Source organism: Trachemys scripta, chromosome 9, assembly GCF_013100865.1.
Source record: "Trachemys scripta elegans isolate TJP31775 chromosome 9, CAS_Tse_1.0, whole genome shotgun sequence".
NCBI classification, from domain to species: domain Eukaryota; kingdom Metazoa; phylum Chordata; order Testudines; family Emydidae; genus Trachemys; species Trachemys scripta.
The window spans coordinates 54953886-54970922 of record NC_048306.1 but is presented as its reverse complement, the minus strand read 5'-3'; the positions used below and the strand labels follow the sequence as shown (position 1 = coordinate 54970922).

The 17037-nt window shown below is 43.5% G+C and overlaps 1 protein-coding gene across 3 annotated transcripts in view; it reads right to left on the bottom strand.

Moving 5' to 3' along the window:
- PPP2R3A (protein phosphatase 2 regulatory subunit B''alpha) overlaps positions 1 to 17037 on the bottom strand; it is a 168549-nt gene that overhangs the window by 60075 nt on the left and 91437 nt on the right. For all 3 annotated transcript variants that reach the window (XM_034780490.1, XM_034780488.1, XM_034780491.1), the window contains 3 exons: positions 14534 to 14637; positions 6614 to 6716; positions 4258 to 4332 (listed from right to left, as the gene is read on the bottom strand). In XM_034780490.1, the coding sequence (XP_034636381.1) occupies positions 4258 to 4332; positions 6614 to 6716; positions 14534 to 14637 (282 nt within the window). The remainder of the gene's footprint in view (positions 1 to 4257; positions 4333 to 6613; positions 6717 to 14533; positions 14638 to 17037) is intronic.

The following is a 17037-nucleotide window of genomic DNA, read 5'->3' as shown; positions in this document are numbered from 1 at the left end:
TTGGGGAAGAGCAGAGAGGGTGGTGAGATTTAATGTTAGTTTTATTTTTCTCTTGCTTGTGGGAGTTGTTAATTATAATAACTGAATATTTAAAAGTTGTCAAGGGCATTCTTTCACATATTGCTATGATCTTGTAGTGAGATATTAAGGTTGCATTGTAAGTTTCTGGTTTACAGGGCCTGGACCTTAGCGTCACCTTTCTTCTGAACCCTTTTTGGTAAACATGCCATGGGGAATTGGAACCAAATTTCAGCTAGTAATTAATGTATGTGTGGAATGATCTCCAATGTGTATTTTGCGTTTATATGTTTTAGGGTTTTTTAGGAAAGTTGGGAAACCGGAAAAGCAGAGGAGTTTGAATTTTCCACACAACATGCATTTGCTGCTCCTGGTTGCTGCCTGAGCAGTAACACTATGATATCAGAGATAATCAGCCACTCAGCACACCTGCCCTCTAGTTCATTAGCATATGTGTGGGAGTGACTATTGCCTGTCACCCACTACAGGACAGGCCCAACAAAGAAAGTAACAGAACGCCACTAGCCATCATCTACAGCCCCCAACTAAAACCTCTCCAGTGCATCATCAAGGATCTACAACCTATCCTGAAAGACGATCCCTCAGTCTCACAGACCTTGGGAGACAGGCCAGTCCTCGCTTACAGGCAGCCCCCCAACCTGAAGCAAATACTCACCAGCAACTACACACCACACAACAAAAACACTAACCCTGGTACCAATTCCTGCAACAAACCCCGTTGCCAACTCTGTCCGCATATCTATTCAAGGGACACCATCATAGGACCTAACCACATCAGCCACACCATCAGGGGCTCATTCACCTGCAAATCTACCGATGTGATATATGCCATCATGTGACAGCAGTGCCACTCTGCCATGTACATTGGCCAAACCGGACAGTCTCTACGCAAAAGAATAAATGGACACAAATCAGACGTCAAGAATTATAACATTCAAAAACCAGTCGGAGAACACTTCAGTCTCCCTGGACACTCAATAACAGACTTAAAAGTGGCAATTCTTCAACAACAAAACTTCAAAAGCAGACTTCAACGAGAAACTCCAGAATTGGAATTAATTTGCAAACTGGACACCATCAAATTAGGCCTGAATAAAGATTGGAAGTGGATAGGTCACTACAAAAAGTAATTTTCCCTCTGCTGATACTCACATCTTCTTGTCAACTGTTGGAAATGGGCGACGTCCACCTTGATTGCATTGGCCTCGTTAGCACTACAAAAGTAATTTTCCCTCTGTTGATATTCACGCCTTCTTGTCAACTGTTGAGAATAGGCACTGACCCCCCCCCACTTGGTAAGGCAACTCCCATCTTTTCATGTGCTGTAATATTTATACTGTTTACTTTATTTTTCACTCCATGCATCTGATGAAGTGGGTTTTAGCCCACGAAAGCTTATGCCCAAATAAATTTGTTAGTCTCTAAGGTGCCACAAGGACTCCTTGTTGTTTCTGCTGATACAGACTAAACAGCTACCACTCTGAAACCTATTGCCTGGTTGTCATGGCAACATATGCCTTTGATAATTGATTGACCTCAGACAACCATAACATTATTCCAGAGCAGGGTCCCAGGAGGAATGGCAAAGAGAGCAAACTGGGTTTGGACAAGTTCCTAGAGTTGTCCTTTGGGCTTCAGGTAAGTTACACAGTTTCTTTTCACAGGGGAATTGTTTGTTCCTTTCCTCAGCAAGGGTTACATGAAAATAAGACACAAAATTACTGTAAAGATGTCGGAATTAGGACATGGGTCAGCCGAGCCTTGGGCAGCTGACATTCCCACGGTGACACCAGCAGCACTCTGGAGAACAGGTGCCGCAGGAAGTACAACCCAAAGGATCCAGAATGACAGTACCCTGCACCCCTCCTACTGGCAAGCCACCCTATTTAATCCTGGATTGCACCCCAGGAAGTTGTCTGGGCAGCCACACAGACTTCAGGCATGCTGCAATTCCGGACCTCAATCTCCGGTCTCCAATCCCAGCCTGAGTCTGACCCTGACTCTTGCCCGCCTGCCTTCAGGCTGGTCATACCTCTGATCTCTGGCCTCCGATCCCAACTCTTGCTTATTGAACCTGGCTCTAGTGCAGGGGTCTCAAAGTCCCGGCCCACAGGCCATCTGCGGCCCAAGAACCTCCCAACTGCAGCCTGCGAAGGAGAGATGCATGCTGCCATGCTGCCGGCAATGTCTGCTGCAGGCGCCACCCACCGCAGCTCCCAGTGGCAGGGGGAGAGGGACAGAGATATCATCACTAGTCGCTGGGCAGAGTCAGCCATGGCGACAGCATCATTAGTTGCCAGGCAGAATCAGCCATGGAGGCAGTGTCACTTTTTTCCACAATGAATATAAACAAGTCAAAATACCGAACAGAACTATCTGATGCACACCTTGCTGCAATCCTGAAGGTTTCAATTGCTCAGTCACTGAGGCCAAACATAACAAACTGACAGAACTGAAGCATTGCCAGGTGTCTGGCAAACACTAAAGACTCTCTGGCAGGCGAAGAATTGTAAAAAGTTGTATGACAGTTTTATTATTTCTAAGAAATTTGAAATAAAAAATACAATATAAACATTTTCTTTTCTGAACATCATCTTCAGTGACATTATTGGCCCGCTGGGAGGATTTGAGGACTGGCACTGACCCTAACGAATCCTTCGACCCCTGCTCACAAATATCAAACCTGACATGTGGGCCCCAGCCCCGTTGTAAGCAGCAGGCCAGAATGCCTATGGCCCTGTCCCTTATATTACAGATCCTCTCCTGTAGATTATCTGCGTCTTACAAATTGGAAGCTAGGACTTTAAAAGGCAAATATTCACAATGAAAGTGGGAAATTATAGATTTGTTAGTCCCAGGTCAGTTTTCTGTTACACAATTTAAAAAAATGTCACGTAGAATCATAAGTTGCAGTAAAACTGAAGTTACATTAAAAAAGAAATATGTTTTGTTTGCATAGTTTAATTTAATTACTTTCAGTATATTGGTCAACATGGCACTGAGTGGTGAAATATGGAGCTTCACAAAGATAACAATGGCCATAAGATATACACTGAACACAACAAATGCTTTATCTAGTAAGCATGTTATTATTTAAATAGAAAATCTTTTAAATATGTGCCATTAAAAACTAAGGAAATTCACACACACAAAAATCCTTTGTTTAACATTAGTTAATGTTGCTCACATCAGTAAACTAAACCACAAAAAAATATGAAATGCAAAGCTAAGGATTAAAACGTAGCAAAATTCAAGCACTCTCAAATTAGGAAACTCCAGAATGAACGTTGCCTATTCAGCACGTCTTCCGCCTATGCATTATGATATAGCTTTAAGTAGATGCTTAAGTGACCACCTGCAAAAAGTTTGGTGTAAGTGCTTGCGCAGCATCACATAGGTCATAGGACCTCAGATTCTATCCCTGCCTCAGCCACTGAGTTTCTAAGAGATGCTGGCCAAGTCATTTACACCAAACTTTTCACAGGTGGTCACTTATGCGTGGAATTAAAGAATGTATCATAATGCATATCCACTAGAGGAGTGAAAAAAGACTGTATGGCCAATGTTCATTCTAGCATTTCTTAACTTGAGAGTGCTTGACTTTGCTATCTATTAATCCTTAATTTTGTATTTCCTATTTGTTATGGTTAAGTTTATTGATGAGAGCAATCTTAACTAATGTTAAATTAAGTTTTTTGTTTGTGAATATAAATCAATAGTACAGCCTCCGCACAGTTTTGGAAGCCACACAATGCAATGGCTGGAACAGGTATGGAAAGCAGACAAGCTGAACAGGGTTAAATTAACAAGGATGGATATGATGTCAGATACTATAGGCATTTATCTGTGTTATTCATTTACCATGCAACTTCTAGCTCATGAGCCTTAAGAGAGATCAATAGGAATCTTTCCAAAGATCATCCCTGCTGTATCTCAGCTGCCCAGCTGTATTATGAGAAATCTACTGGCTGCAGGATCACACACTTATTTCCATGGCTACCATGATGCCTATTGTCAGGAGAGAGGCCAAAAAATCCAACTTGCAGCAAAATTAAATGCAAAAATGGTACAATAAAATTGCTCACCATTATTAGCCTGGGTAAAACACACACTTTTCCAAATAACTCAAAACACTTGCTCATATGAATAGTGACAGATTGTGTAACAAGAGGGACTTGGAATGTCAATATTATGTGGAGACTCCCGGAGTCAGCCTACCGTAGTAATGTAGCGGGAATGGAATTCTGGAGCATCCTTCAAGAATGTCAGGCCAGGATGCGTTTCAACCACATCCTGAAAGACAAAACCAAGTGAAATTGGAACAAGAGTGTTTTTTTCCTTTTAATTAGAGTTTTAAAATGACTGAGTTTACAAAGTGATGCTCTGTGGCACTTTCCAAACTGCAACTGCAGCATTTAAAAGTTAATTACAATATTTTAAAATGAACCTTGTAAAAGTACAGGCATTTTCTGGACAATACGCACCTGCTGGGCCATTTTGATTTACTTAAAGACAGAAAAACAAAGGAAGAATTAGTGAGCAGATGAAAACTCATTTTTACTGATAGAGAAAAAAATGTTAGTTACTTGGACCATATGACTCTTTCCTTCCCAAATCCCCTTTTAATTCCTCGCAGATATTAATATTTGTCTTAGTGATACATCAGAAATAAGTGTTCTTCTGAAAGACTTTAAAAACAGCCCTTTGTGTCTTTCCTGAGCAATATCCAACAACAGGAGAAAAGCTGCTTTTTTAAATCTTCTTTCATAAAGATACAATCTTGTGTGATCGGTAGGATACGCATAGCTACAGTCCATACATTTTCCATACTACCTTGACTATTTTGGTATTTTTCTTTCTCTCAGAATAGTTATTTTTTACTGCCAAATCCTGGCCTAGTGGTATGGAATTCAGCCAGAGCTGCATGGTTGTGACATGTTCCTGGCTGTGGAAGACCTGCTCATATCATGAATGGAAGAAGCCTCCATCAGGATGGCTGCATAAGCACTACATGCCTGCACTACAAGCATCTCCAGTGGCAAGGGGGAAGCATCCATGACTGTGCACCATCTATAAGAAGATACTGTGGAGGGTTTGAGCATATGCATGGCCTCCTTGAGGGCCAGTGGTGGTGAATAGCTACTAACTGACTGACAGGCAGCCAAGGAAACATTAAAATATTTAATTATTTCGGGGATAATCTCTGGCCTGTGCTATACAGGAGGTCAGACTAGATGATCACAAGGTCCCATGCTGGCCTTAGAATCTATGAATCCACAAAAAGGATTATGCAGCTCTTAGATTGCACTGGCAGCTGCAAAATGGAGCTGCTGTCAGTCAGGAGAGGAAACATGCCCTGTGGGGGGAAATATGAAAAGTGCCACCAAGGAGCGTGAGAAAAATCCATCCCAAAACTCTTATCCACTACCCCATAATGGTACCAGTTTTTTTGCGGGAAGGCAAGCACCATCTCAGAGATCCAATCTTGCCCCTCAAGACATCTCCATGGTTATGTACAGTGGGCACCACAATATCAGAAATTTATTAACACTGGAAGGAGCTCAGAGAAGGGCATGAGCCAATGATCAGAAGAGCTGGAGGGACTAATTTATGGAAGGAAGATTAAAAGGGCTACGTACACATAGAGCTTAGCAACAAAGACTAAGGAATGACATGAATAAATTGCCTAGGGAGGTTGTGGAATCTCCATCATTGGAGATTTTTAAGAGCAAGTTAGACAAACACCTGTCAGGGATGGTCTAGATAATACTTAGTCCTGCCATGAGAACAGGGGACTGGACTAGATGACCCCTCAAGGTCCCTTCCAGACCTATGATTCTATGATACGCAGCCACAACTATCTGAAGGACAGATAGACACCAAGAATGGAGAGGGATGTTTGTTTTTTATAGTGTATAAGGGTAAAAGAAAAAGCAATGGGATAAAATTAAAACAAGGATAATTTAGGTAGAATACAAAGAAAAGCTTTTTGTAGAGTGGAATTTAAATATGTAATAGGCTAGCTGACATTTACAATACTTTAGTTTCATAATTCTTTGCAAATATTTCAATGGTAGATTGCACTTGGTACCGGAAGAAGTGTTATTAGGTAAATTAAATAACTGTTAACTGCACTCTTAACACGCAAAGGTTTTATACTTTAGTCTAATATCGATCTATTGATCTCACAGTGCCTTGTATGTTCTCCAGTCCTGAGGTTTGAGATTTGCAGATACAAGCACATGGAGGAGCTGGGTGGATTCAGTTTAGCTACCTGTTAATTCCAAATGGTTACCCCAACTGGAGACCATGTGTCAAGTTAAAGTTTTGCATAAAAGGGCACAATTTTCCATTACTTCAGCAGGAGCTGCCACTGCTCAGCTCTTTCAAAAATGAGTACCCCCTTACATTATCATTTAAATTTAAGTCTAAAAAGCTCGACCCCAACTAGAGCCCATACAAAGCTCTGCATGCCCTTTACATACACTGAAAAAGTTACAAACAAATATCCCAAATTAGCAACACCCTTCCCCCTGCTCACTCAACCAGGTACTGCTGAGCAAGGTTTATGTACCTGAAGAAGTGGGATGAAATCCTCCTGCTCTAGGTAGCTGCAGCTGGGTTTTGCTAGAAGGTAAAGAAATTTGGCTGCATCATCATGGCAGCTCTGTAGTAATCTATGAGAGAGAGAGATAAGGTTATAAATTACTCAAACTAATTCATACTCTCAGAGGACACAGCAATCAGAAGGCACAGTTTGATTGTTAGGCTCCTTATTTAAAGTGCCAAATTTCAGCCAGAAGTTATGCAATTTATGCAAAGTTGTGACCATGTAAGTTATGCATACCTGACATCAGAAGGGTAACACCTTATTCTCTTCCTTGATACCTTGAAACAATGCCCAAGTGTTTCTTGGAGGAGCTGAATACTGTTTCTCCCTAATATTACTGTGACAAATATGGGTGCGCTCTTTGGTGATTGCTAATACGGTTTCACCACCAAGGTGGATCTGTCACCACCGAGGTGTCACTGTCTCATAAAAGGGGGTGGATATTTTACCCTAAGGGTCTGTCTGGGTAGCTGCGCCAGCCTGCCCATCTAGGGAAAGAGAGTGTAGGCCCTTTCCAATAGTCACCTAACAACTTAAATTGGAGAGTTGCTAAGAGACATTCCAAGAGCCGGTAACCTTAATAGGACTAGCTCATGCTCTGGGGGAGTGTCCAAGCCAGTTTGAAAAGATTGGGTCAGACAGAGTCACACAGACACACAGCAGGATCTGGGCTGGCTAGGAGAACGTAAGTTGGTTGTGTTCTGTGTCTGCAGCTGAAGAGGAAAGTGCATCTAACTGGGCTTGTAGGGCAGCGTAATGTTAGATAAGACAATGCAAGTAGGCTGTTATTTTTAATATCCTTTTTTTGGTTTATGTTTTGTTCCAACTGCTAAATAAAACACCTTTGTTTGAAGGAGGCTGTTGGTCAATATCACAGGACCCCGAAGGGAAGAAACGAAGGCATCTGAACCCAGTCGGCCCTGCAGGATTACAAGTAATTGGTACATGAGGCCATGTTCTCAGGGTCTGGCCAAAGAGTATAAGAATCACGAGATTCCACCCTAAGACAGCTAAGGGGAAAGAGGTCACACGCCTGAGGGGGGCACTGGCACAGCTCCATAACCGTGACAACTGTCAAATAGCAATGATTGCTTTGAAGAAAAAGCCTTCTGAAGGCAACAGTTATGGTACTTCTTATCACTGTGTTCTACTGTTCATTGTAGGGAATCATCATTACAGTTACTTGCCTACTTATGCAGTGCAGTATGTCAAATGTTTATATTAAGTGTTTATTTAAATTCTGAGACTTGAAGAAAGTAATCTCTGTGCTTATTTGCTAAAAATGTACAGTTTTGTTCTCTTTACTCTTCCTACACTAAGGTATCTTGGAACAGTATTCCCATTTCATAGAGCCACAGTTGTTAAGGCCAGATGGCATCATTAGGATCGTCTCATCTGACCTCTTGCTTAACAGACCAGAGAATTTCACCCAGTGATTCCTGCATCAAGCCTATAATTTCTGGTTGAGCTAGAGCAGATCTCTTAGAAAGAGACATCCAGGCTTGCCTTAAAACACTCAAAGAGGTGGAAAACTCTAGGTCAGTTGTTCCAATGGTTAATTAATTATTATTATTATTTCTAATCTGAATTTGTCTGGCTTCAGCTACCAGCCATTGGATCTTATTATGCTTTTGTCTGCTAGGTTAGAGAACTCTATACTATCAGAATTCTTTTCTCCATGTAGGTACTTACAGACTATGATCAAGTGACTTCTTAATCTTCTCTAGGATAAACTAATCTAGAATCGAGTTTCCCTCATCTCTTTCTATACAAGGCAGGTTTTCCAGACTGCATATCATTCTTGCAGCTCTTTTCTAAACCTTCCAGTTTTTTGAAGTGTTGATATCTGGTCACAGCATTCAGTAATAGCCTCAGTAATTCCATATACAGTGGTAATAACACCTCTCTACTTCTACTTGATAATCTCCTGCTTGGCTAATTCTTTTAAAACTCTTGGTTGCAAGTTATCTGGTCCTGCAGTTTTAAAAAAAATGTTTGGCTTTAGCAGTTTTCTGTTTAACATTCTGCCTAGTTACTGTTGGAATAGAAAGTATTTAATTAACTGTGTAAGATAAAAATAAGTCATCCAGCTGCTTTTCAAATGCAGAACAGAAATATTTATTGAAGAACCTTTTCTGCACCATGACTGATAATTTTGCTATATGCATCTAATACTGGACCTATACCAATGTTATGATGATTGCATTTGTTTCTGATTTATTTTAAAAATTCATTCTTATTGTCCTTAACTCCACTGGCCACAGATTTTTTTCATTGATACTTTTAGCTTCCCTTATCAATTGGAAAGATTCATGTCTTCTCACTGTCTGAAAACTACATTTTTAGTACATGATTATGTCTCTCTTACTCTGAATGGGAGAAATTCACCGTTCTGCAAAGCAAAAGCACAAGGCTTATATACCACTTGAATTCCATTTAGGCCCTAACTTGGGGGTTTAAGAAGGAAGTACGTGGCACAATAGGGTTTTTGCTAGTCCTCTGCAAAAGGGAGAATTGCACCCTGTGTGTGGTAGAGGGGCAGAACTGGCCCTTAGAAATCAATATTTATAGAACCGTTGAAAGGTAGGGCTGGAAGAGACCTCGAGAAGTCATCAAGTTCAGCCCCCTGTGCTGAGGCAGGACTAAGTAAACCTAGACCTCCCTGAGAGGTGTTTGTCCAACATGTTTTTAAAAACCTCCAATGATGGGGATTTCACAACCTTCCTTGGAAGCCTATTCCAGAGCTTAACTACCCTTATGATTAGTATTATGTGCAAATTTTAGAAGCATACTCTCCACTCCATTATCTAAGTCATTAATGAAAATATTGAATGGTATCAGATCCAGATCTGACCCCTGTGGGACCCCATTAGATACACCTCCAACTTTGACAGTGAACCATTGATAACTACTCTGAGAGTACAGTCTTTCAACCAGCTTATAGTAATTTCATCTAGACCACATTTCCCTGCTTATGAGAATGTCATGTGGGACTGTGTCAAAAACCTTACTAAAATCAAGCCATATATTGCTAATATCCATTTCTTATGGAGTTCTGATCTATCTTTTAACATAGAAAAAAACATTTAACATTTAGCATCCATTAAAGATGGATCCAATGAGATGCCATAATAGAATCTCTCGCTTATAGTTTAATCTTTTTCCAAGACTTCAGTACTTGAAGATGCTGCCAAACTCTACTGACAAAATTCCCTAGCATACAAATCACCCCAAAGAGGCAAACAATGTCTTCTTTTGTCAAGTCTTTTGTGTGGGAAGTGGAGAAGGTTGGGGAGGGAGGCTGTGGAGGGGAATCTGCTCCAACTATAAAAATTGCTAGCAGGGTGTGGTGCTTTACTGAATGGAAATATGCTCTATAGGATGATGTCTTCTGTCTGTGACCCAGAGGAGTGAGTACTTCAGAAGAGTGAAACGTTATTCCAATCTTCGCTATTTCCTACTACATAACATTGTTGGTCAAGATTAATACAGTTATCCAAATAACTGGTGTCTATAGAACCAAAACACACACACAAAAATGAGAAATTCCCAGGCTTTCACCAAGCCCTTACTGAAAAATAATCATAACAGGGACTGAGAAACAATGTAGAAAGCATCAGGCTCCAGAGCTTTCGCCAGTTATTGTGATGGAAACAATAAGTTACTCAAAGAAAAATTACTCAGTAATTTTCAAGAACTGCAAAAATTAAAACACATTATTTATTTGTTATTTACTAATGATTACTTACCATTAATAAGAATTAGTTATTAGACAATTGCACTCAGTCCTATGGGCATTTTCACCTGTGAGTAGCTTTATGCATGTGCATAGTCTCAGTCAACTCACCGGGAATACCCATGTGCATAAAGTTATGGACATGTTTAAGTACTTGCTGGACTGAGGCGTTAGAGGCTTGAAAACAGGAAATTGTAGAAAATGGTTAAATAAACAAATGCACAGCATTTAGCCATAGCGCTGCACTGGGAGTTCATGTACAGTGGCTTTCCAGCGGGACCCACTCCTCAGCCAGTTCTGCTATAACTCTGAGGTGCACGTAATCTGGTCTTGCTGATTTAAATGTTTAACTTTAATAGATGCTCCTCCTTAGTTAATGCTGGAATATAAAGTATTTCATCATTCCATGTCACAAATACATCACCCATTACCAAATACAGAATATGCAATATACTTAATCAAAGTGGCTCCATCACACCAATCTGAAAATAGGGACAAATATAATGGTCCCTCTAGAGCAGTGGTTCCCGAACTTTAACATCCTGTGAACCCCTTTCATTAAAATGTCAAGTCTCATGAACCCTCTCCTAAAAATGAATATTTCCAGGGATTTTTTCCTTTACACGAGTATAAATTATAAAAGCAGTGTTCTTGGAAATATAAAATTTGTTTTTATGACATACTTATTACACACATATATTATTAATTACTATTTATCATTACAGTATTTTTATTACATTATGAAAATGGCAACACTCTTGCAAGATCTCACTTTTTTAGCTTGTATCACTTTGAATAAGCCTGTTATAAGACAAGGCTATGTTTCATCAAGGAGTATCAGATGTGAAACAGCATGAAGGTATTTAAGAAGCCAACTCAAAGAGTTCCTCCTACTCAAGCATTCAGGTCTTGAGCAATCCAGGCAAACAATGCACATTACAACAAAGCTTAAACTTGTTCTTCATAATAATTTTAAAAACAATCCTAGTTACCTATTTAACTTTAAAAACAGCAAAAAATATCCACCTCCCTTTCCATTTCTTATAAGGAGTCTTGAATTTAAATCTCCTCAGTGTGATAGATATGCTTACATTGATCTGCTTAGCTCTTGGAAGTCCAGGGGCTCCAGGCTGCTGGCCCCATGCTACCCAGGGTCCCTAGGGACAGCTGTCCACCATTAGGGAACTTTTTCCTGAGAACCCCCTGTAACATTTTGCGAACCCCCAGGGGTTCACGAACCTCAGTTTGGGAACCACTGCTCTAGAGGAATGCATTAACACTGACTAAGTAAAGTTATGAGTGCAGAGATTTCTTATGGTGTCTCTTTAAGTGTAAACAGTGGGTCTAGCATGCATGCCTGTGGACAGTCACCATAGGCCCAGCCCATTAAGGGACAGATTAAAAAGTATGCTCAGTCACCATATTTTTCCTCCATCAGCTTGACGGATGGAGCATCATGCCCAGTTTTTAACTCTTTAAATTTTTGGTTATTTTTGCTCTTTAAATTGCCTGACAGTGAACAGAAAATTAGACATGAATGTGCAGTTCGATTGGTGCAGAAAGAGTAGGGAGGCTTTGGGCTGCATATGCAAACGCATCCGTCACCAAAAAGAGAGGCACTAGATTCTGGTTGAGCTATTTTAAAATGAGAGCACAAAGTTGGGCTCCCAAGGCCATATTAAAATAAGTGGACTGATTTTAAAAACCTCTGCACACTAAGTAGCTCCCACTGACCTTGAATGAGATTTGTGGGTGCTTAGCACTTTTGAAAAATAAGGCTACTTATTTAGGTGCCTAAAATGGACTTGGGTGTTTAAAGTTAGGCTTCCATGTTTTAAAATGAAGGCCTGTTTCCATATGGCTATGGTTAAGGGTTGACTTGATGACAGTCTGTAAGTACCCACATGGGGAACAAATATTTAATAATGGCCTCTTAGCAGAGAAAGATGTAACATGATCCAATAACTGGAAGTTGAAGCTAGACAAATCCAGACTGGAAATAAGGTGCACATTTTTAATCGTGAGAGTAATTAACCATTAGAACCATTTACCAAGGATCATGGTGGATTCTCCACCAGTGACAATGTTTAAATCAAGATTGGGTGTTTTTCTACAAGATCTGCTTTAGGAATTATTGTGGGGAAGTTCTAGGAAATTCTGGGTTATACAGGGGGTCAGACTCGAGAATCACAATGGTCCCTTCTGGCCTTGGAATCTATGAATGTATGAAAACTGAAGGGTCTTCATAGAAGAGCAATAAAAATGATCAGGGGCCTGGAGAAACTGAGGAAAGATTAAAACATCAAAAAATAGTTTGGCAAGGAAAAGACAAAGTAGGGACATGATACCAGTCTACAAATATTTGAAAGCTGTGACAATGAAGAAGGGATAAGAACTATTTAGTATGCAAGAGAGATTAATTAGGACTAAGTGGAGGAACCTATGATACAACATGTGTGTCAACAAAAACAATCCGACTGTGACTATCCCTATACATTTTACAGTTTTACTTTGGTAACTAGATGCTGTTATCCCAACAGTTTTTATATTTAGATCAGGAAATACCTAGGGAGCACAGCTCCAAAGGCAGTTTGAAGGGTGCCCACTGAACTGGGCTGTGGAAGAGGTGGAAATCACACTGCTTGGGACTTTAAAAATTAAATTAAGTGATATTACAGACATGTCCTATGGGCACAAAGACTGGATAAGATAACAGAGCTGTTCCATCTCACACCATCTGTGATTCCAAGCCTCCTAGCCAGAGCTCTCAATAGCCACAGGAGAGAATTCAGAAAGGAGCCTTGACAATGGCATGCTCCAGAGACACTGAAACTCCTCTTACAGGGCCACGTCCTTACTCAGACATTTGGTAACAAATGAAAAACAAGTAAAGCCCTCAGGATCTGACCCACTGTGTCATGTCACTCCCACCCACATCTCGGCAACCTCCAGTTTACCCCCTACTTCCCCTCACACCTCCACAATGACAGCAGAGCCCCAGTCCTGTTTCCCTCACAACAACAACATAATACCTTCTTTGCCCCCTGCACTTGGGATGCATATCCTCCATCACGCCCTTCAATCTCCTCATTTAAATACTTCCTTAGACTCCTCTCCTGGCTGAGCTTCCATCCTGTGAGCAGGACTAATCCCAGCAACAATGTGACTGGTCACTGTAAGCCTCCTCCTCTCTTGCCCCATTTCCCTACTCTTGTTTTACACACACACACACACACACACACACACACACACACACACACACACACACACCACCAGCACTCGTAAGAGACTGTCAGCTCTCCAGAAACCATGTCTTTCCACCTGTGTGAGCTGTAGAGCTAACCTCAGGGGATGTAAAGTAACAAGCGAAACAAATACCCATGGCTGACAGGGCCCTGATTAAGGAAAGCATATAATGATGAAGTCTGCAGGACTTAAGTACTTTCCTGAATCAATGCCAGGGAGCAGAATGGTTGTGGGTTCACTGGAGCGAGGGAACAGGCTGCAGAGAGCCAGAGCCGGGGGTGCACTTCTACTGCATGCCACAGAGCTGTGCTCCACTTTGGCAGGGAGGGGTCTTTGGAGACAGGCCAGGGAGGTGCAAGGATACGTACACTTGAAGTGCCCAAGCAGGAAGGGTGCCAAAGAGAGGCTCTGCAGTTGGAAGAAGACTGCATAGCGCTCCCTCCCCAAACTCCTCCCAAATGGGCCAGATTCAAAAGCAATCCTGTGCCTCCAATAGGGATTGCCAAACAATTTACAGCATTAAAGGACTCTACCGTCCATCCCAGAGTAGGAGTCCTACTGTAGGACCCACTGTTCTAGAGAATGAGACTATCTCCAGACTCACTCAGTGTCCATGTCACTGTACCTCATACACACAACATTTGCAGATATGGGCTATTCCTAATCAACGGTTGCAGACCCTATTAAAGCATTGGGAGAAACAAACATTCAGTAAATGATGGGGAAGATAACTGAAACCAATGTGGATTTTAAAATACGGATTTATTTGGACAGAAGAAGGAGGGGTTTGAAGAGCCTGGTGGGTGAGTAGGAAAGCAGGACTGAAGAAGTGTTAGGGCAGGCAGTTGGGTGGCTGGCCTTTTCCTTTTCTGAGGAAGAACGTTCTTATATGGTGTACTCACTGTCTCCACATAGCTACGAACGAATGAACAGATACAAATCCCGTCCTTTCTCCCCCTGCTGCATTGAACATGGGGGCTTTCCAGTACAGAGGGCAGCCACATTCCTGCAAATGAAACACACAGATACATGGTAGCTGAGAAGGCTGGGATGTTAATACAGTCACAGAAAGGGCTTATTTATTTATGAACTGTATATTCTGTCAACAAATAACCTAATTTGTAGGCTCTCACACCATGATACAGAACCCATTGGGCCTTACACCTCACCAGGCCAACACAAGAAGTCAACAGAGTCAAGCAGCCTCCACCAAGAACACCATGCTCCCTGGCCCTCCCTATGTTGTTACATATAGGCAAGAGCATCCCATTTGTTCTGATGGCGCATATAGAGAGAGGCAGTCTCCAGCGTCTAGGAATAAATTTCCTATGGGATATGAGATCTGTATCTGCACTGGCTTTTACTTCTGGGTGCAATTCAAAGTGCTGGCCTAGGAAAACCAGTGCATTACGATCTCCATGGTGCTTCAGAGAAGCAAACCTGCCAAATTCCTTGAAAAATGCAGCAGCCAATCCAATTATCAAGAAGCCAAAGCTCAACCCTGCAGATCTCCCCAGCCACCAACGTGACTCCAACCTCCCACTCCTGGACAATATAACTGAGGAAGCACTCACATACTGGAGCCTGCTGGTTACATCAGCCAAACTCCTAGACGCCTTGCAATCTATGTACAGACCAGAGCATAGCACAGAGACTGCTGTACTGGAACTAAAAAGATAAGCTCCTCACAGCCATAGACACAGAAAAGATCCCCCTGCTCCAGTGTTTAATTTGTAATGAAAGAAGTGATGGGGCTCAAGCAATTTTTTCACATCCAAAACTGATGCAGCAAGCCCAGAGGTGCTGGGGCTGTGACCTGCCAGGCCCAGAGATGCCGGGGCTGTAACCTGCCAGGTCCAGAGGTGCCAGGGCACTGACTAGGGTTGCCAACCCTCCCGGATTGGCCAGGAGTCTAGCGGAATCGGCGTCAATCTCCTGGTGGCTATTGAAAGCAATCCCGGAGATTTTAATAGGCCACTAAAAGTCCAGTTGGTGGTGCAGCAGGGTGAAGGCAGGCTCCCTACCCATCCTGGCTCTGCATGGTTTACGGAAGCAGCCAACATGTCTGGCTCCTAGGCGCAGGGGCGGCTAGGGAGTCTCCACGCACTGCCCTTGTGCCCCACCCCGAGCACCAACTCCATAGCTCCCATCAGCCAGGAACTGTGACCAATGGGAGCTGCAAGGGCAGTGCCTGCAGGCAGGGGCAGTGCACAGAGCCGCATGGCTGCCCCTGAGCTTAGGAGCTGGACATGCCGGCTGCTTCCAGGAGCAGCCAGAGGTAAGCGCCGCCCGGCTGAAGTCCGCACTCAGCAGCCCCTCCCATACCCCAATGCCTGAGCCCCTTCCTGCACCCAATCTCCCTCCCAGGGCCCACACCCCAAACTTCCTCCCGCACCCAACCCCTCTGCCTCAGCTCAGAGCCCCCTCCTGCACCCCAAACCCCTCACCCCCAGCCGGAGTCCTCACTCCCTCCCACACCGCAGCCCCCTGCCCCACCCCTGAGCTCTCTCACACACTCCGTACCCCTTGACCCCAGCTCCCTCCTGCACCCCAAACCCCTCATACTAGGCCCCACCCCAGAGCCCACACCCCCAGCTGGAGCCCTCAACACCTCTTGTACCCCAACCCTCTGCCCCAGCCCAGTGAAAGTGAGTGAGAGTGGGGGAGAGCGAGATGGAGTGAGTAGGGGCAGGACCTCAGAGAAGGGGCGGGGCAAGGGTGTTTGGTTTGTGTGATTAGAAAGTTGGCAACCCTGCTGTGACCTGCCAAGCCCAGAAGTGCTGGGGCCATGACCTGTCAGGCCCAGAGTGCCGGGCTCAGCCCTGGCACAAATTAAGCATTACCCTGCTCATAGTTCTGGACCTCCCTCCAGCCTTTGCAAGTGCACCACAAGGCGCTGCTAAGACGCCTATGTTAGGGTTACCATATTTCAACAATCAAAAAAGAGGACGGGAGGAGCCCCGCCCTAACCCCGCCCCCATCCTGCCCTAGCCCCGCCCCTGCCCCTTCCACTCCCTCCCACTTCCTGCCCCCTCAGAACCTCCAACCCTCCCCCCCCACGCCTTGTCCCCTGACTGCCCCCTCCTGGGACCCCTGCCCCTAACTGCCCCCCAGGACTCCACCCCAGGACTCCACCTAAGCCTCCCTGCTCCTTGTCCCCTGACTGCCCCCTCCTGAGACCTTCCCCACATCCTAACTGACCCCCTAGGACCCTACCCCCTACCTGTACCCTGACAGCCCCCCCAGAACTCCTGACCCATCTAAACCCCTCTGCTCCCTGTCCCCTGACTGCTCCGATCCCTCTCCCCACCCCTGCCACCTGACAGCCCCCCCCGAACTCCCAAACACCCCCCCCGCTCCTTGTCCCCTGACTGCCCCCTCCTGGGACCCCTGCTCCTAACTGCCC